Here is a 20,417-nt window from a genome sequence, read left to right as displayed (position 1 = left end):
CCAGAACTGACCTTGAACGCGCATTTCTCGGGCTTAAGTTTCATGTTATGCTTCCTCAGGATGTCGAATGTTTCTTGCAGATGCTTAAGATGGTCACTTGCATTCAAAGACTTAACGAGCATATTGTCTATATAAACCTCTATAGTTTTTCCTATTTGTTTTTCAAGCATCTTATTTACGAGCCGCTAATAAGTGGCTTCGGCATTTTTCAACCCGAAGGGCATTACATTGTAGCAATATGTACCGAAATTTGTTATAAATGAAGTTTTTTCCTGATTTGGTTGTAGCCGGAATAAGCATCGAGGAAACTCATTAACTCGTGCCCGGCCATGACATCAATCATCTGATCGATATTTGGCAGTGGGAGCGAGTCTTTCGGGCACGCCTTATTAAGGTCTTTATAGTCTACACACATGCAAAATTTATTGTTCTTCTTAGGAACTAATACTAAATTGGTAAGCCAATCCTGATATCTTACCTCTCGGACCGAACCGATTTTAAGTAAGCGAGTTACCTCTTCTTTGACGAATTTATTCCTGGCCTCAGCAATAGGGCGTTTCTTCTGTCTTACCGGAGCTATGCTGGGGTCCAAACTCAGCTTGTACATAGCTATTCCGTTAGGCTACCTGTCATATCCTCGTGCGACCATGCAAAACAATCAACATTAATTTTAAGGAATTCAATAAAACCAAATCTGAGCTCTGGATGCAGTCCTGTCCCCAAATGGAACTTACTCTCTAGGAATTCCTCGAACAATGCCACATGCACCAGTTCTTCTGCCGTATACTTCATTTCGTCCGTCTCTTCTGGAACCTGGAAATATCTCGGCACCTGATATTGTTCTAATGACTTTGCTTCCTGGATAATTCCTTCTAGCTCGGGAGTAGGTGCCGGTTCCTATAATTGCTATGCTGCGCGTTCCTTTCCTATGCTACTAGAAACTAAGATTGCATTTATCTCTCTTGCAGCCGGTTGATCGCCTCTTATTTGTCTGATTCCTTCGGGCGTTGGAAACTTCAGCAATTGGTGATATGTCGAAGGTATAACTTTCATTTCGTGTAATCATGGTCTTCCCAGGATGATGTTGTATCCCATATCACCATTTACTACTTCGAAGAGAGTTGTTTTCATTACCCCTTCAATGTTCATGAGCAGCAAGATCTCTCCCCGGGTCGTCACACTTGCAATGTTAAATCCAACGAGGAGCTTTGTTATCGGGATGATGCTTCCGGTGAGTTTAGCTTGCTCCAATACTCTCAATTGTATGATATTAGCCGAACTTCCTGGATCAACTAGAACACATTTAATCTTAAAATCTAACACATTTAAAGAAATTGCCAGTGCGTCATTGTATGATAACAACAATCCGTCAGCGTCTTCCTCCGGTAAAGTGATATCATCTTCCCGGAGTCTTTTACTTTGAGTTATTGATACTTTGGTCTTCTTTGTCATCGAAAAGGTGACCCCGTTAATCTCGTTCCCCCCGAAGATCATATTGATCTTTTGGCGTGGGGGTTCTTCTCCTGCTTTCGGGGGTTCTATGTTATCTCTGTTACGACCATAATTGTTCTTAGCTCGGTCGCTCAAGAATTCTCTGAGATGACCATTCTTCAACAGTGTTGCCACTTCTTCCCGAAGATGTCGGCAGTCCCCTGTTCGGTGACCGTTTGTCCCGTGATATTCACACTATAAGTTGGGATCCCTCTGGTCGGGGTCGGATCTCATTGGTATTAGGAACCGCACTTCTTTAATGTTTCTCATGGCTGACACTAGTTCCACTATACTGACGTTGAAGTTGTATTCCGATAAATTGGGATAAGAAAGATCCCGAGACCCCGACGTCTCTTTATATTGAAGCGATCTATTATTTTGACCACGATCAGTCCCTCTGTCAACGGTGAACTTGTTTGCTGCTCGGAAGTTTCTGTCACGGCCTTATGTCCGCTCGTACGGCAAAAATCGGTCCCTCAAAGTTCGTTTGTCTGCATGGTAGTCATCTTTTGCTTTATCTTTGATCTTCTCCCGTCCTTTGGCCGATGTTGTGGACCCAACCTGGTCATCTTCGATCCTTATCTTCGACTCGTAACGGTTATAGACGTCTGTCCAAGTTGTTGCTTGGAACTCAAGCAGGCTCTCCTTCGGCTTCCGGTAAGTGTCTAAGCTTCTTGGGTTCAATCCTTTGGTGAATGCTTTGGCTGCCTATTCATCCGGGACGGACGGGAGCGACATCCTTTATTTCTGGAATCATGTAATAAACTCTCGCAATAATTCAGATTCTCTCTGTGCGATCCTGAATATGTCTGCCTTATGGGCTTGAACTTTCCTGGCCCCGACATGAGCCTTGATGAAGGAATCTGCGAGCACCTCGAAGGAATCTATGGAATGCTCGGGGTAATAATGAATACCATGTTAGAGCTCCCATCGTGAGAGTTTCTCCGAATTTCTTTAGCAGCACTGATTCAATTTCGTGAAGAGCTAAATCATTTCCCTTTACCGCCATTGTATATGTGGTAATATGCTTTCGTGGGTCTGAAGTTCCATCATATTTTGGAATTTCAGGCATTTTAAATCGCTTCGGGATTAGTTCTGGTGCCGCACTCGGCTTGTACAGTAATTAGATATACTTTTTCGAGTTCGGGCCTTTCAATACTAGCGGCGCGCCTGGGATTTGATCCATGTGGGCGTTTACTTCCTTCATGAACCGCAAAAGTTCATCATTGAACGGATCATTCTCGTTGTTGTGGCCGAATTTACTTCCCCCGGCCCCGTCAGAGCCAACTTCGCCCATGGGAGTGTTATTGTCGACTCTCTGCATCGTTTGGTTTGCGGGAACGTCGGGAGGAATTGGATCTCGTCTGTTTGCATTATTTGAAGCACCTGATAGTGCCTGCTTTAGTTCAGTCATAACCTGATCCTGCCGCGTGAGATGGCATAGAATAATTGCATGTTGCTCTTGCATGACCCTCATTGCATCCGCTACATGCTCCTCATCAGCATCATCAGGAGTCGTCTCCCGAACCTGTCAAGGGTACCGCCTGTCATACACCGGTGTGTCGTTCCCCTCATTGCGAGTATCACTGATTGAATCCTCAAAACGAAGCTGTTCCCCTTGAATTTCAGGGTTGCGTGTGCTGTTAACAGTGTTATCTGCCATTCTTTTTTGTGATTTTTGCTAAGACAAAGTAATCAAAACACGTTAGTAAAAAAGGCAAGATTCAATTTAATTGCACGACTGTCTAGACCCTACGGTTGGCGCCAAATTATTTACCTGATAATTGATACAGTTGAATTTATACGTGGTTTCTAGACAAGTGAATTAATTTAATCCTAAAATAATATAACAATTTGAAGAAATGTATAATACTTAGCCTTAAAATATAGATGAAACAACGTAGATGATAGTTCCGGGAGCGAAGCTTTCGGTCACAGCAATGATGAGATCAAAAAGTAAGTAAATAAAATTGTATTGAGCTTTGTATAGAATAAAGAGTAGGTTTTGCCAGAAAATTCGTGCCCTTCCAAAGATCACTGAGCTTATTATTTATAGCTATGAAGAAGGTACTAGGATTGTGCCCTTCTTTAATGTCAATTATGAGGAGCATTGATGAAGACGTAACGGTGAACATATATGCCAAATTCTCTGTAACGGGCCGTTGCTGTCAATACTGTGGAATATTCCTCATTAAATACTACCGGACGCAGAGCATTTAATGTCTTTATGAACGTTATCTCTTCCGATGACACACGGGATAGCTGCGCCCGGTTTTTGGTCCTCCCCGTCTTGTGTTCCACGTGTCCCCTTCTTGGGTGGCCACGTGCCATAACATATTTTACCTAATACACTTTTTTTGGTGTGTCCCGTGTAACTAGTGTTTAATGAACCATATGATATTACGTCATTCAGAACAAAAATGCTTAATTTCGGAGGCGGATTCAAGATTTGAGCTATATGAGTTTAACATTTAAATGTTTTAGGATTGAACTTATTATATTTGTATAAGTATGAGTTTATAGTTACTATTTGTTATAATTTTTATAAATCTTTACACATAAATTTTGTGCTCCGCATTGAAAGTCCTAGATTCAAATGAACCGATAATGTAAAGGTGCATTCACAACCTGAAAAGACCATATATGCTTAAAATAGTACTCTTTTTTTTGTATCTTAATTTGACTAATTAAGAAATTAAGACATAAAGAAAGCTTTTGAATCTTATTGTCCTAAACTAAATACCTGTATAACATCCCAAAAAATATTTACTGAATTTTATAATTTTAAAAATGCAATGTCATTCCTGTAAGAAAGTGTCATGAATAAATTGAAATGGAGTGAGTCATTTCTTAAATAGGACTTTTATTTGGGATTTGATATTTGAATACTCGCTTATTTGGGGGAAAAAGTGTTATTTGCTCAAAAGCTTAAAAGCGACCCGACCCGGAGCTTCACAGTTATAAAAGCTCAGCTTTACCAGCTTCAAACAACGTGAACTTGCAGAGCGAAGAGAAAATGGAGGGAAAGCGTTCGAACACGCAACCACTAACACTACTAAGAAAAATCAAAGGTAATGATCAATGCGCTTCCATAAACCTCAAATTTTCCTGAAAATTCATTGGAAAATTCTCGCGATTCAACACATTGTTTCTGAACGAATCGTCTTCACGTTTGTGTCATATATACTTTGATATTGTTTTGCAGGATTTACTGGTTCCATTGTCGAGGATCTCGCTCGAGGTAGAGCGCCGACAATCTACATCGATCGGTTCAGAAATTACTGTACTGACACTTCTGGAAATTGGTATATATTCTTCATTATTTCTGATTTAGCAATTGTTTTCTTGAATATATGAAATTAACAATTAAGTTAAGCTTAGCGAAGTGTTTTTTTATTTCTTTTTAAGGCGACGTAGTTGAGAACAGTGAATATTTGCTGCTGTTTGAAAAATTTAGTCGACTTGGCATTTTAGAATTCCAACACGAAAAGTTACACTGAATTGAACTGTTGATCGGTATAGGAACGATCTACCTATTTATGCAGTTGATCCTGCGAATGCGAGTGGATACTGTGAAAAACTCTATAATTGTCTTTCTCAGAAGAAGAACAAGGATAGTCTATACTGGGAGTTTTTCACAAAGAAGCCATATCCATATTTTGAGACACTAAGTAGTGACCAGTGTTATTAAAAGGCTTTGTCGCGTAAAGCGATGAAACAAAGCAAAGCAAGGGGTTATCGCTTGGGTGAAGCTATGCGCTTCATAGAAGTGTGAACTTCAATCAATGACATGCATAGTGATCCTAGCGAGAAGCCATTGGTTATTTGAATGTCAAGTTTGAGGACTTGGATTAATATAATATTTGCATTATTGTATATCAGATACTGAAATTAATTATTTCAATTGCAATTTGATCATATAGAACTATATTCATTTATTTAAGGTATTTTTAATCTCAGGAATTAGGCAATTTGAAGCGTGAGCTTCACTTCATGCTTCTCGTTTCAAGACATTTTTCCTTTTTTTTTTGGATTGCTCGCTTTTAATAACACGTTTAGGTATTCTGTCTATTTGATCTATGTGGCACTCTTTCTTATTTAGTATGTTCCAATATTAATGACATATTTTTGTAGTTGGAAATTCTTTACAACAACAACAACAACAACAACGACTAAGTAAAATCCGACAAGTGGGTATGGGGAGGATAGTGTGTACGCAGACCTTACCCCTACCCCGAAGGAGTAGAGAGGCTATTTCCGAAAGACGTTCAAGAAGACGGAAAAGACGAGAAGAGAAGGGAAAGGACAATATATTAGTACCATCAAACAGAAACCAAAGAAACAATATTAGCATCATAAGAACTAGAAAATAGTTGAAATGCAATAACAAAATCAGAAAATAAGCCTAATGCTATGAAAACGTAAGGATAGGGAGAACACAACATAAACCCCTAACAGTCTAAGACCACCCCTATCGAACTAGCCTCACCCTTGGACTCGACTACGTCCTAATCTACAACCCTAATGCTCGACCTCCACACCCTACTATCAAGGGGCATGTCCTCAAAAATCTGCAACAACGCCATGTCCTGTCTAATCACCTCTCCCCAATACTTCTTAGGCCGCCCTCTACCTCTTCTCGTCCCTGCCAGGGCCAAACTCTCGCACTTCCTCACCGGAGCATTAGGGCTCCTCCTCCGCACATGCCCGAACCATCTGAGCCTCGCTTCCCGCATCTTGTCATCCATTGGAGCCACACTTCATTATAATCTTATCCATCCTAGTATGCCCGCACATCCACCTCAACATCCTCATCTCTGCCACTTTCATCTTCTGGATATGATAGTTCTTAACCGGCCAAACTCTACCCCATACAACATGGCCGGTCTAACCACAACTCTATAGAACTTACCTTTGATTAACGTTGGCACTCTCTTGTCACACAAGACTTCTGATGCTAACCTCCATTTTATTCACCCCACCCCTATACAGAGTGTGACGTGCTCATCAATCTCTCCGTCCCCCTGGATAATCGACCCCAGGTACTTAAAACTACTTCTCTTGGGATGGCCTGTGCTCCAAGCCTCACGTTCATGCCCACATCCCCCGACTCGGCGCTGAACTTGCATTCCAGATATTCTGTCTTAGTCCTGCTCAACTAGTTGGAAATTCTTTAATCTTAAACTTTTCATTTTACCCTTAATGACATACTCTTACTGTTAGAGAAATATCATGGCATATTTAAGAACACAAATTCTAAGAGTACTTTTGGGTATGCGCCAAAAATCTCTTTTTATTTCTTTCTTAACTTTGTGCCTACTAAAATACTGTTACATGAAATGAAAAGGAGGAAGTAATTGTTATGTTGAATGAAGTCCAAAAAACAAGGCAATTTACTGAAGTTGGAGATTGAATTGCCAATTAATAGCATCCAAATGTTCTGATAGTAGTCTTTGTTTATGTAGCTCTTGCAGCTCCGATGGATCGACTGGCAAAGAAGCTATATCATTGAAGAGGGAATGCCATGCACATAGGCTTGGTGAGTCTAGGGAGACTAAATCGTACTCTTATATTTCATCTGACTAGTCATCATGAAATAGTTGGAAAAGAAATAATTGACTGAGAAAGGGGCAGGAATGATAATTGAATTTTTTTTATCCTCTTTGGGAAATGATAAATTACCAGGAGGAGCTGTTTCCTCCTTTTGTTGACTTCTTTCCAAATTTCCGTTTATGGCCTGTCCCTTCCTTGATGTTAATAGGATGTGCAATGGGATGTAGTCTGAGGTTTCTCGCTCAATTTTCTCTTCTGTTTGGTCGAACAATCTTGAATGCCTTATTACCCTCCAATTTCCTTAACATCCTAGAACTAAGCCGGGTTACTTACCTCTATATGGTTGCAGAAGTCTTGTTGAGAGTCCTTCTGATAATTCAGCAACTTCTGCAAGAAAGCAGGCATGGATCAAAGAGAGACATATATTACATGCATCCTACTGTTTTTAAAGGTAATCTGGATTGACTGTTGATATCTCAGTCACTAATGTTTTCAAAAGACAAATCTGGACTGGTTCTTGGTGTTCAAGTGTAGTTACTGCCAATTAATATCACAGACAATGGTGAGACATTATTTATTTGTAGAATTTATTTTGAAATATTCTTGTGATTGGTTACAAAGTTTTTCTTCCAAGGAAAATGCTCTTATGTACTATGGTAGTTCTGCTTTCTCAGTTGCTAACGTGCCATGGTTTAGAACTCTAGTTCAAACTATATATTAGTCAAAAGGCATCCTTATATGCTCATCATTCTCTTTTGCACTCTTTAATGCAGAACCATCTGTTGTTGATCGGGCAATTAATGACATTTGCATCCTCTTGCAGTGCAGTCGGCATAACCTTAATGTGGTATATCAATTTACTTTCCTTTCTGTATCAAAACAAACTCAATATCGATATATATCCACATATACTTATGCAGACATATAGTATATATAGGTTTTTAGGTCGTCCACTGTTTTAAGTTGGGAAACTATCCATAGGGTGTGTTCACTGTCACTTCTGTTTGTTTTTATTTATATGCTCATTTTTCACTGTGGAGGATTCAATAAGGGTTCCGAATTTTGATTAATAGTGGAAATGGTCGTTCTGATTTACTTTTTAGAAACTTTTGACATGCGAAATGGTAGATCCTCAAGTACCTCAGCGACCATGCAAGCACATAACATTTTTTGCTTTGGGAGGAAAATTTTATTTGTTTTTTCTATCACATGACCCTGCCTTCTCCATAACATGGGGAGTGGGGGAGGGGTTCAATAATGTAGTTGATTAGAAGGATGTGGCTACTGTTTGTCGTGAAGAGCTCGAATATTGACTTCAGAGAATGATGGATATAGCTTGACTAGGGTAAACCCAATATTCAAATGATTGTCTTTTTCTCTTTGTATTGCTAATTCATGTACGAAACTTGACCATATACTCTTTTGATCCTTGCCTTCTGCAGGTATCTGTTGGAAACGGGTGCGTACCTCTATACAGTTAATCTTTCCATGAAGCAGCGTGCTTCCAGACACGTACAGTTGGGGTTCATTATATGCAATGCTCTTTTTTCATACTCGACATATCACGTTTGCAATCTAACATATCAAATTTTTCCTCTTCAGTTGATTATGCTTATAGCTCCTGCATTTGTTTGACTGCCGCCTCATATGTGTCTAAATTCCTCTTCGAGGAGCAAAATTATTTCATGATTGAGATATTTAGCATAGTCTATCATGTTAGAATATGCTTTTGTACTATAGCAAGGTAAAATATAATCATCGTGGAGAAAGCATCTCAAGGAGTATTATTGCTTCATCATTTTTGGCCTACTTGTGAAGATTGTAGTAGCATGTTTAGATCTAGTTTCAACTGTTCGCCAGTGAAGTTCTCGATAAATCTGCTGCTGTTGCATTTTGCTTGAGACTAGATTTTGTCTTCCTTAAGACTGATATATGGTTGGTTTTCTTCTTTGTTTATATCTTAATAGTTCCTTGCAATTTTTGGTCATAAAGTTCTTTATTCCTACTATTTATGGTCTAGATTGGTGATGGGCTGGCTGCGGTATGTGGAATCTGGGAGGAAAATTGACTGCATTAGCAATCCTAACACTGTAAGAATGATAATTAGAAGTTAAGATGGGTTTCTGTAGTTATGTAACAATCTAATTATGATGCTTCCTGCAGGCATACCCGATTCCGGTCCATGTGGAAGAGGTTGATGGTATCCTTACAAGTATAGGTGTTTGAATTATGAATGCGACATGGTTAAATATGATCTACGAGTTTGTGGACTCCATACATGCGCAAGTCCAGTTATGGGTAAACGCAAAGTTGAATGGACATTTGTTATTGAGTATCTCCTGTTATTTTACTTTGTGGATTGCTTGCTCAGAATATGGCTGTCGATTGTTACTCCCTTAATGCTTGAACAAGATATTATTAGTGTTGCTCAATACGTTTTAGTTGTGGAAAAGGAATCAGGTATAACTTTCCATAAGCGGGTCAAGGATATAACAGAGTCATGAAAGGTATTCCTAGCTCATAAATGAGGCAACTATTTGCTGTTCATCATGCAGTATTCCAGCGACTAGCAAATGATCAGTTTGGAAAGAGGAACCGTTGCATTGTGATAACAGTATGCGTCTTTTGTTTTGTGAATTTCCACGCATATTTGGATCCATAATCTCTTTTTTAAACCAGGGAAGGGGTTATCCTGATGTTCCTACAAGGAGGTTAGACCCATGTTGCTCACTTTGTCAGACTTGTTGCAGTTGTTATCCTACTTCAGTTAACCATATATCTGCCTTTTCATGTCGCTTGCCTGTGGTAGGTTTCTGCGTCTCCTCGTTGACAAGCTGCATTTGCCTGTGTATTGCCTGGTAGATTGTGATCCATATGGCTTTGACATCTTAACTACATACAAATTCGGTTCTTTGGTGAGGATTATTCATTGTGGTGTTATTATGATGTGAACAAGTTGCTATATTTTCCTCCTTTTAACTTTTATACTGCTGCACTTTCATTTTGTTAATTAGTCCAAATTTTCACTTTTCTAAAAGAAAAATCTGGTACATTCTTCACTGTTTCTTTTCAGTGTTATCCTATCAGAGGCTATCAAGCATTCATTCTTACCTTGATAACTTATACCTAATCTATGCAAGACACCTAATTTGAAGTGGATAGAGTATTTAGATAAGATGGATCATTAGAAGGATGTTTACTTTGGTAACTTCTGTCTTTTCTATGCTTTTTGAAGCAAATGGCTTATGATGCAAAGTTTTTACGAGTCTGTGAGATACAATGGCTTGGAGTATTTATCCAGGATTGCGACAATTATAGCATTCCACAGCAATGTCTCCTGCCTTTGACTGCAGAAGGTAAAATTCACGCATTTATTGTTTCATTTCACTGTACCTTTTTTTTAAGCAATTCACAAACGACTGATATAAAATCTGGCCAGATAAGAGGAAAGTTGAAGCGATGTTACTTAGGTGTTATTTGCAAAGAGAAGTACCAAAATGGAGGTAGAATTTCATACTGAGTAATGTTAATGCCAACACTTATGGTCGGGTTCTGAAAATACTCCACCTCCCTCCCCCTCTTTTACCCTCAAACTGAAGGTTTGAACTGGAGCTGCTGTTGCACAAAGGAGTTAAGTTTGAGATTGAAGCATTGTCTGTGCATTCACTCACTTTCTTGTCCCATGAGTATCTACCGTCGAAAATCCACAGTGGAGGGTATATCTGAATCTTTTCTATTTTTGTTCGGTTCTTTGGCATGAAAAGTTCAGAGTAATTTTCGTGTGCTTGAGTAAATCACTTGAAAGAACAAAGCTTTACGGTTGCCAAATTCATCATGTCCGTTCGTTTTGACCATTAAGTTTTTTCATGATGTGGTTCTGGATATAGAGCTACGAATGGGCATTGATGTTAAGCAGTTGGATAGAGAATGAAATTTGTCACTGTTTGTCATCCACAAAATGGTACTTTGGCATTATTTGGAGAACCCAAGCCTTAGTGTCAAAATTTTAAATGAAGTTAAAAATAGTCGCTTTAGCTTGTTATGACAGTACATGTTGGTCCCTGCTTTGCACGGGAAAGTAAAATTATGAGAAAAGTGTAGAGATAAACATGGACAATAAGGAATAGAAATTATGAGAGTGTAAAGATACCTACATAGAGAATAAGGAATAATTTATTTATTTTTAGAAATTATTTAAATTATATACATTGACAATGCATAGAGTTTTTACCTGAATTTTCATCTATGATAGCATGTTAGTAACTATTTATACCAATTTGCAGATCAATGTTTATCATGAGATTTATTTGTAATTACTTTATAAGTGATATGGTTGTGTATTTTTTATTTTATTTATATAGCTTTAATGTATTGAATTTGAGCTCAGAAAGTTTTTGAGTTATCCACGTCGAAAACCAAACACCCAGCAGGTTGAGATTGAGCAATGATTAAATTTCTTCTTCATGCAAAAAGAAAAGGTTAAACTATTGTCTCACAGAAACCAATACATACTCAACCTATACGATTGAATTGCTAAAAGTTATTTATTTTTCAGAATCTAAAATTACATCTCACTTTGAAAAACAATTGTTTGTCTTTGATCTGATTTTTATAAAACTTGTTTGAGGGTTGATTTGCGCTAGTCACGTAACATAAGTTGATTCAACTTATGGAAAGAATTAAGTTTGGGTTGCAACTATTTATCCCCTTAACTAATAGCGCCGCTCGCTAATGCATCTAAATATGGGCAAGTTAGACAATTTGCGCATTTATGGATCAAACTGGACACCGCATGCAAGATGTGATAAATGATTGAATTGAAAATAAAACAAAGACCAAACAGAATAGAATGAGAGTATTCTACTGAAAGTTTGAAACTTTCGACTTCTTGTTTGCTAATAGAGAAAATTTTAAAAACAACAATTTTGAAAGTCTACGATGATAAAAGGTGGGGGTGTCTAATGACATAAACATAAATAAGTGGGAAGAAAATTAAAGAGATCTAAATAAGGAAGTATCCACCGGCATGTGTTAAAAAATAAAATCTTAGAATTGATATTTTCCACAAAGAAATGGAGCTGAAAACCCCACAAAATATTATAAAATCTTGGTAAAGATTCGATTTAAATTACTCAAAACGAAGAGAACGTAGTACTTACCATGAAATGACAATATAACAGCGGACTCATCGTCCTTGGTTCTGTTATATGAAAATGGTAAGAAAATCTTTGATATGATTATCCGATTTCTTTCTCATTAATTGGTCACGACGAACGTCTTCTTTTCTTCATAAACAAAAAACAAATTAATTCACCCTCTACAACTTGTTTCCTCTAGTTAATTTGTCCTCCCTTTTTCTCATCAAATCTATCAGTTCATTTGATTCAATGGAGCCCTTTGCTGAATTGGTATGTTTCACTTTCATTTAAAAAACAATTTACTGCTTTAGCTAGTTTAAAGCTGAAAGTTGTTTTTGCTTTAATTATTTCTTGAAGGGTTGTATTTTGAAAGTGGACGTGTGCTGCGATGCATGCAAGATGGAGACGGTGAATATTTTGAGTTCTATATGCGGTAATATATTTGCTTTGATTTCTATTGATCAAACTCTGCATCTCTTACATGGATTGAAAGTATGATTTGATGAAAATAAAAATGATTAAGTTATCTGTCTGTATTAATATGACTTGATTTTTCTTCTTGTTTTAGGATTCTGGGGGATAAATTAAAGGCCATGGTTATGGCTCTTTGAACTTGTAGAATTATAGAAGCAAAATATGATTAAGCCCGCTTTCTTCTGTTCACGTGAGCTTAGTATGGCTCATTGATTTGATATTGTTAAGAAAATAGCGTTAGGCTTAATACTAGAACTAAAATGTGCCTATCATAGGGAGAAATTCTAGTAAGAGGATAAAAAACATGCAAAAACACCACACCTCGGATATGAATGCAGTTTTTAGGTTACCATTGCCACTAAACTAAAAGCTTCGCTTATGTAAAAAGATTTTTTAAAAAGTTTTCTATTACAATAGCGATCATGGAAGGGGGATAGTGAGAATTGAACCCACGTCTATTGTGTGGAAGGCTCCTAGTGTTACCCCTTCATCAAGAAAATTCAACTATATATTTATATATGTATACACGCGCGCGCACTCATGATAAGGGTCTTCAAGAAGAGAAGATAGCTATGATTTATATGTTTTAATTTATCTTGTAGGAGTTTATTCTGTCACAATAGAATCTGACGAAGCCAGAATTTATGGTGAAGTCGATCCAAACCTCCTCTTGAGGGCACTATCAAAATCAGGCCGTGGGAACCATGCAGAGGTGAAATGGGTGACACTTAAGCACCCATTATTGAGCAATAGTCGTATGGCTGATGGATATGGCTCTTATAATCATAGATATGGCTCTAATAGTCATGGCTATGGTTATAATAGTTATAGCCATGGCCATGGCTATAGTTCTATTGGTGGTCCCTTTAGGCACAGAAGGTCGTTGCCCGAATATACTTCTGGCTACGAGGGACACCACCATCACCAATATCCATTCAGGAGCATTGCACCAGATTACTCGTACGCGTCCAACTATTATTCCGGTGCTTTGCCACCACCTAGGTATGTCTCAGCATATGAAGATGACAGCTTCAACTCTTGCACTACAATGTGATCTTTTTAAGTAGTTATTGTGGATGGTTTCTTATTGTTTATGTTAGAATTTGTAGACAGCTTAGATAGTGCACGCTCACACCTTTTGTTTCAGTGCAGAACAACTAAAGCTTCTTTATCTAATATGGAAGCAGTTATTAATCAGAGCTGGTTTGAAAAAGTTCTAACCTTTTTGAAATTATAATAAGAAGGTTCTTTTGTTTTCGATGTTTTTATATGTTCTTCTTTCTTTTTCTGTCAATTTAAAGCATAAGCATATCACATCAAGTGTAGCTCTGCTTCCTAGACTCTTTTCCATTCTGCTTTTGGACTGAACAAACTTTTAAATGGTTTATATTTTATTTATGAAATTGGTTGAGTTTTTGCTTGACTACTTAAAGATGTTGTCATTGTAGGCCTCACCACTATTATAGGTAGAGAAGTGGAGAGATTCTTAAAGGCTCGTCGTTGGCTTTCCACCATGACAACAACAAGTGTTTTTGCGTGATTGTTTCTTCTTATTAGGGACAATTTATTTAAACAGTAGCTAGCGCCTATAGTTGAATAGTACGTTCTTTTGATGAGGATTCAATGCACTCAAGTAAATTTTGTCAAGGTCTCCGCGCGACACTTCACTTTGATAAGTTTTTGTTGCTCAAGTGGTATGCCATATGTATCTTTTCAATATATAAAGGAAATAAATAAAAATAAACAGGCTCTAGCACTATATAGACAACCTAAGCTCTTGACAAATCGCTGTTAGAAAACTATTACACATCCAATGAGGTACAAGAGTAATATTCTCTAACAGTTGCCATAGTGATGTTCTCTTAGAAATTAATATTGTTCATTCATGTTTAGATATTATTATTAAAATTTGATTTTAGACCACTAACTTTATTAGCCACCCTTGATTTGCACCTATAAGAAATGATGTTTTAGTTAGTATTCCACATTCCTCTTTTTTAAACAATTTTATTCGAAAAAAATAATTGGAATGCGTATTCTTAATGCATGGCCCAACAACAAAATGAATAATGCTGCTTGTCTGCATTTGTCCTCTTTGATTGCTATTGAATGATCGAACAATAATAGGTGGTAGTATGTAACTGTTGTGTGCATGTGTCCTTTTTGATTGCTTGACCATATCTCATGAAAGAGTTTTCTTCTTCAATATATCCTATCTAGGGGTGTCAAATAAGCATGCTTGGATCGATTTTGGGCTGATCAAAACGGGTTGAGTGAATAATTGGGCGGGTCAAATAACCCGTCCAAAAGTTATTTGAGTTAAGATGGGTTGGGTCAAGATGAGCTAAAATTTGGGTCAAGATGGGCTGGTTAATATATGTTGTTTTCTTATGAACTGTATAATTATTAAATAAGATTTTTTTTCTTTTGTTATGGTCATATATAACATATCAAACAAATATTTTTTTATTTATTTCTTAGATATTTTTGCAAAGTTACTCATGGATCAATTTGGGCTAAAAATCAACCCAACTTTAAATGGGTTGAGATGAGTTGAGTTAGGATGGGTTGAGCTCAATAAATGGGCGGATCAATAACCAGCCCAACCTTAAACGGGTTGGACGGGTTATTTGGGCTTGGGCCAAATTTGGCAGCCCTAATCCTATCCCTACAAATCCTCTCAAAGTTTATGCATTAGTTTCTCTAATTTGAACGTTACGTGCTATTATCTACATAAGATTTTAGCATGATATCTCGATCAATTAGATGGTCCAGATATAGCGAATTAATCAATAGTTAGGATTTATATACTATCCCCAACTAATTGGGATTTTAGAAGTGAGAAAATCAATAAAAAGATGTAAAATATTCCCTCCTTTCGTGGATGTGGAAGACAAGCTGAGAAATATCAACAATAGAAAATTGGAGTCTGTTGTTTGACATTACTTGGAGGTCCTAGTGCTGGGTATTTAAACCGAATCGGAAAACTGCGCTAAATTGAAAAGTCAAACCAAATCGATTAAAAAATCCGATTAGATTTGGTTTGGTTTTGAATAAAAAAATCCGAACCAACCCGACATATAAATATATAATTTTTATATATACGTTTAAGATTTTATATATATAGAATTTTCTTTAGAAAATACCTTGAAATATTTGGGATTCTCTCGTGGGATGTAATATTTAATAGAACTATGACGTGTATCCATATTTTTTTATTTTAAATAATGAGTGGTATCATCACTTTATTATCAAGTGTTATTGAAATGCGTCAATCTCTTTGTTCTTTCATATTCATATGTCAAAATCTGTTAAATTCTTATACCTTTTTCGAATTTGAAATGGTAGTTCGATAATTTTAAAATTAAATTGAACATACCATTATTTAGGTTTCATATTGATTTTATGCTTAGTTATTAAATTCGGTTAACCTTGAAAGCGTACATCAACAACTAAGAAAATAACTATCATGTGTTACTAAAAAAATTCTCCCATAAGAATATTTTAATAGATCATATGTTTGTTAGTTTTTTTTTTTAATTTTTACTAAACATATATTCACTTATCAAAGCTTTATCTATAACAATAATATTCATATAACAAAAAAACCCGAAAAATCCGAAAAGGCTGACAAAATCGAACCAATCCAAATCGATATAGTTGGTTTGGTTCGGTTTTGATAAAAATCGAACCAACCCGATCCATATACACCCTTACCTAGTGCCATTTCCATAAAGACAGTAGCATACTTTTGTAAACCTCAACTATAAATGCCTTAAATGCTTGGCATTAAGGATTAAGGGTGTGTTTGGTATGAAGGAAAATATTTTCCTTTTCCAGGAAAATGAGTAGTTTTATCACTTATTTTTCAATATTTGGTTGGTGAGTGAAATATATTTTTTGAAAAATATTTTTTAATGTTAGGTTAGAGAGTAGAAAATATTTTTTAAGAAAATAATTTTCTATGCTACTCTGTTCAACCCCTCCTCCCCCCCAAATTCCCATGTTTCCTGTGCTCCTCCCCCCCCCCCACCCAAATACCCAGCGTTTTCAGGACTCAAATTTCTTCAAAAATTCAATTATTCTTTTAAAAATTCACACAAAACGAAAGTAACAAATGTGATGCTTTACTTTTTCATACAAGAATAATGTTGAATTTGAGCTTACAACAACAACAACATCCTAGTAAAATTTCACTACTGGGGTCTGGGGAGGGTAGTGTGTACGCAGACCTTACCCCTACCCTGAAGGAGTAGAGAGGCTGAATTTGAGCTTCATAATTGAAAAGAAAATACACTTTTTCTTATTGAAACAAAATAAAAATATTCTTTCTACAACATGAAAATAAAGTACTCATTTTTGAAATGTAAGAAAATACTCATTTTATTAAAATGAAAAAGAAAGTACTCTATATAATATTTTTATTTAGTGCGGGGTTGGGTAATGGGTGGGTGAGGGTGAGGGTGGGGGTGGGCAAGGTGTGGTGAGGGTGGGCGTGTGGTGTGGTATGGTGGGGGTGGGGAGATGGTATGGTGAGGGTTGGTGGGGATGGAGAATAAATAGGGTGGGGAATGTAGAAAAAAAATTTTGAAAAATATTTTCCTTTCTGTTAATAAGAAAAATATTTAAGCCAATCAAACATTTAAAAATTGAAAAACATTTTCGTTCGTACAAAACACACCCTAAGAAAGGTAACTAGCTTATGAATTGATTTTTTTAAGCTTCTTGAATTGTATGCGGATGAGAAGCTGGTATACGATATAAGTTGTAATGCAAATGTTCCCCTGTCATTAGTTTTTGTTCACATAACCAAATTGCAAAAAAAAAATCACTGGATTTGCAAGTGTGTGTATGTATTCGTGGTCTGAAGATGGGGAAGGGAAATTTAGCACGTATTCGATCGATGCTATTTAGGTATATGATCACTAATATAATGTTAATTTAACATTTCCATTGCGACGAAAAGGTCGCCACTACAACTATCACTACTTGTGACTCTTTTGAGTCGCCGAAAGCCCTAACTTTTTATGGTGACTCATGTAAGATCGTCACAAAAACACATCATTTGTTTTAGTGACGGCAGTTCTTTAGGGTTAGTTCCACGTTGTAGTTATATGCATTTCCTACTTCTTTCCTATCTTCCTATGCTTGTGAATTGTGATGTGTATCTGAATTACAATTATGCATGTCATTCTCTTTGTCTTGTTTGGTGGATTGTAATGTGGCCTAATTTGTTTGTAACAAAGCGCCATACACATACCATACCAATAATGGAAACTTTGACAAAATCTGCTTAAAGGAGTGATTTTAGTTGAAGTCTTGATTAGCCATTTCGTGTAACATACTTATCTTTTAAGGGTTGTTTGGTATGTGGGAGAAGAGATAATAATCTCGGGATTAAATGCGAAATTATTTTAACCCCCGTTTGGTTGAATTTTTGAATCCGAGATTAGCAATATCAAGATTAACTAATTCTACAATTGAGTATTATTCCATCTCACATTGAGGATGGAATAATAGTCTCAGGATTAACTAATCCCAGGATAAATACTAATATGACAAAGATATCCTTCTCCAAGGCTCTTCTCCCAAAGTCTTTTAAACAATCCGATGTTAAAATTGAAAATAAAAGTTTATCTAGTATACACTAAACACATGTTTATATTATATTCCGCATATCTCATTTTTAGGCTATTGAATCAAACATCTTCCAATAAAAATATATTCACAAAATAATCCCGTCATTATTTAATCTATGTATTGTAATCCTACTATAATTTATTCCCCTACCAAACGACCCCTTAAGGTTTATGCTACTCAGATCAAAATAGATCATGATTCTTGTGCCATTCTAGACTCAATCAGTTAAGCCAATTGTTTCACTATCTAAGGAGGACTACCAATGCTAGTGAATGAATGTCGAGGAGCTTTTCTTCATTATTTGTCTTCTTTTTGTTGCTGTTATAAGCTTCCAAATTCATGAAAAAGGACACTACATAAGGTCATAATCTAGGCCTTAACCAAGTAGTCAGGTGAAGTTTGCCAATATCATGAAAGGTCGTTTTCAATAGAGACCCCATTAATATGGAGATCCTCAGGTTCTTTCTAGAACTTGCCCTCCTCTAATTGAATATTATGTGCTTATTTGTTGTAGATCTGCAACTGTTAATTCAAAAAGGAGTTTTCATGTAAGTTAATTATTAATATCCCAAGATTATAGCACAGACTAGTGCGAAAGAATTTCAACCGAAATTGGATAGACCTATATATATATATATATATATAGCGAGAGAGTGTGAGTGCTTCATAAGTTGTGACGGAATAGGCCTTCTTATTACGGACTCATAGATATAATAAGGCGTACATTAGTGTTTATTAATAACAAAGTGATTCAATCCATACACAAAATCCATAGATAAATTACTCTTATCATGTCCATCAAAACGTTCTATGGAACCAAATGTTGAAATTAATTTTAAGTCCACTTACATGATAATTTCCAACAATTCATTAATTATGAGATTGACCAAACTTGATTGAAAGAAGTCCTTTTAAGTGGATATGATTAAAAAGAACCCTTCCATGATACAAATCCACACAGGGGTGGAGTGGGGCTGTTCTTTGAAAATGAAAGGAAAAAGTCTAAAAGATTAGAGCCACAAATGTGCTAAGATTTAAAGAAGTAAAATTAAATTTTCAGGCCACCTGTATAGCTAAAAAACTAGAAGATGACAATATAGTCACATCCAATCACAAGAATAATTTTCTTTAATTTCATCCATTAATGTATCGTAGTGTCTTTTGTTGTAATAAAGTTGAAGCAGGGGTTCTTTTCTAGGGGCTTTACGTACACTTCAATGTCTTTTTCTATATGGAGTTTAGGAAAGGACATTAGCAAGATTTTCATTTTGCTGTCCCTTCAATTCAATGTGTAATGCTTCATTTGTGCCTATTTTCTTCCATATATGATAGAGCCCTCGCGCAAACGAATTAGCTCAAGTAATTTGTTAACTTTAATAAGATGTGTATAGACAATGTTGTAGGTATTGTGAATATTGTTATAAGAAAAATTAAATTATGGTGGATGTCTACTCTTCTTCCATGATCTTCTCAAATGCTTAATGACATATTCAATGACATATTTCTATGCTTAATGACATATTCAATGACATATTTTTCTTCACTTTTCATGCCTATATAAAGGCCTTGTAATAGATAAGAAAACACACACAATTGAAGAAGAAAATCTCTTCCTTCTCTCTATCTCCATTTCTTGTTCATGTTTTACTAAATTGCTTTTATTTCATAACAACATGTCTTGTTCATGTTTTACTAAATTGCTTTTATTTTATAACACGTTATCAGCACGAATTGCTCATTTCATTTCATGATCTTCTACGTCAAGACTATGTAAATTATAAGTAGACAAGGAGATCAAGTGCAATGAAAAATATCTTGACCAAACTTGATTGAAAGAAGTCCACTTACATGATAATTTCCAACAATTCATTAATTATGAGATTGACCAAACTTGATTGAAAGAAGTCCTTTTAAGTGGATATGATTAAAAAGAACCCTTCCATGATACAAATCCACACAGGGGTGGAGTGGGGCTGTTCTTTGAAAATGAAAGGAAAAAGTCTAAAAGATTAGAGCCACAAATGTGCTAAGATTTAAAGAAGTAAAATTAAATTTTCAGGCCACCTGTATAGCTAAAAAACTAGAAGATGACAATATAGTCACATCCAATCACAAGAATAA

At 36.3% G+C, this 20,417-nt stretch overlaps 3 protein-coding genes across 3 annotated transcripts; 2 read left to right on the top strand and 1 right to left on the bottom strand.

Moving 5' to 3' along the window:
- Nucleotides 1-1,062: 1,062 nt before the first annotated feature.
- On the bottom strand, nt 1,063-2,968 carry LOC138895596 (uncharacterized). Its single transcript, XM_070180304.1, has 2 exons — nt 2,755-2,968; nt 1,063-1,652 (listed from the first exon to the last, which is right to left on the bottom strand). Exons 1-2 carry the CDS (start codon nt 2,966-2,968, stop codon nt 1,063-1,065), a joined length of 804 nt encoding a protein of 267 aa, XP_070036405.1.
- Nucleotides 2,969-4,405: 1,437 nt separating this feature from the next.
- On the top strand, nt 4,406-14,329 carry LOC104098037 (meiotic recombination protein SPO11-1). Its single transcript, XM_009604688.4, has 17 exons — nt 4,406-4,562; nt 4,697-4,796; nt 6,957-7,030; nt 7,394-7,495; nt 7,818-7,891; nt 8,487-8,503; nt 9,065-9,134; nt 9,208-9,244; nt 9,457-9,504; nt 9,600-9,658; nt 9,724-9,755; nt 9,854-9,959; nt 10,280-10,400; nt 10,484-10,547; nt 10,644-12,615; nt 13,259-13,658; nt 14,105-14,329. The coding sequence occupies exons 1-15, from the start codon at nt 4,508-4,510 to the stop codon at nt 10,768-10,770; spliced, it is 1,086 nt and encodes a 361-aa protein (XP_009602983.1). The 5' UTR covers nt 4,406-4,507; the 3' UTR covers nt 10,771-12,615; nt 13,259-13,658; nt 14,105-14,329.
- Nucleotides 12,432-13,710, top strand: LOC104098038 (heavy metal-associated isoprenylated plant protein 32). The gene is made up of 3 exons (XM_009604689.4): nt 12,432-12,452; nt 12,540-12,615; nt 13,259-13,710. Exons 1-3 carry the CDS (start codon nt 12,432-12,434, stop codon nt 13,708-13,710), a joined length of 549 nt encoding a protein of 182 aa, XP_009602984.1.
- Nucleotides 14,330-20,417: the final 6,088 nt, after the last annotated feature.

Source organism: Nicotiana tomentosiformis, chromosome 7, assembly GCF_000390325.3.
Source record: "Nicotiana tomentosiformis chromosome 7, ASM39032v3, whole genome shotgun sequence".
NCBI classification, from domain to species: domain Eukaryota; kingdom Viridiplantae; phylum Streptophyta; class Magnoliopsida; order Solanales; family Solanaceae; genus Nicotiana; species Nicotiana tomentosiformis.
The sequence above is the reverse complement of the archived record's forward strand: the minus strand, read 5'-3'. Positions and strand labels throughout refer to the sequence as shown.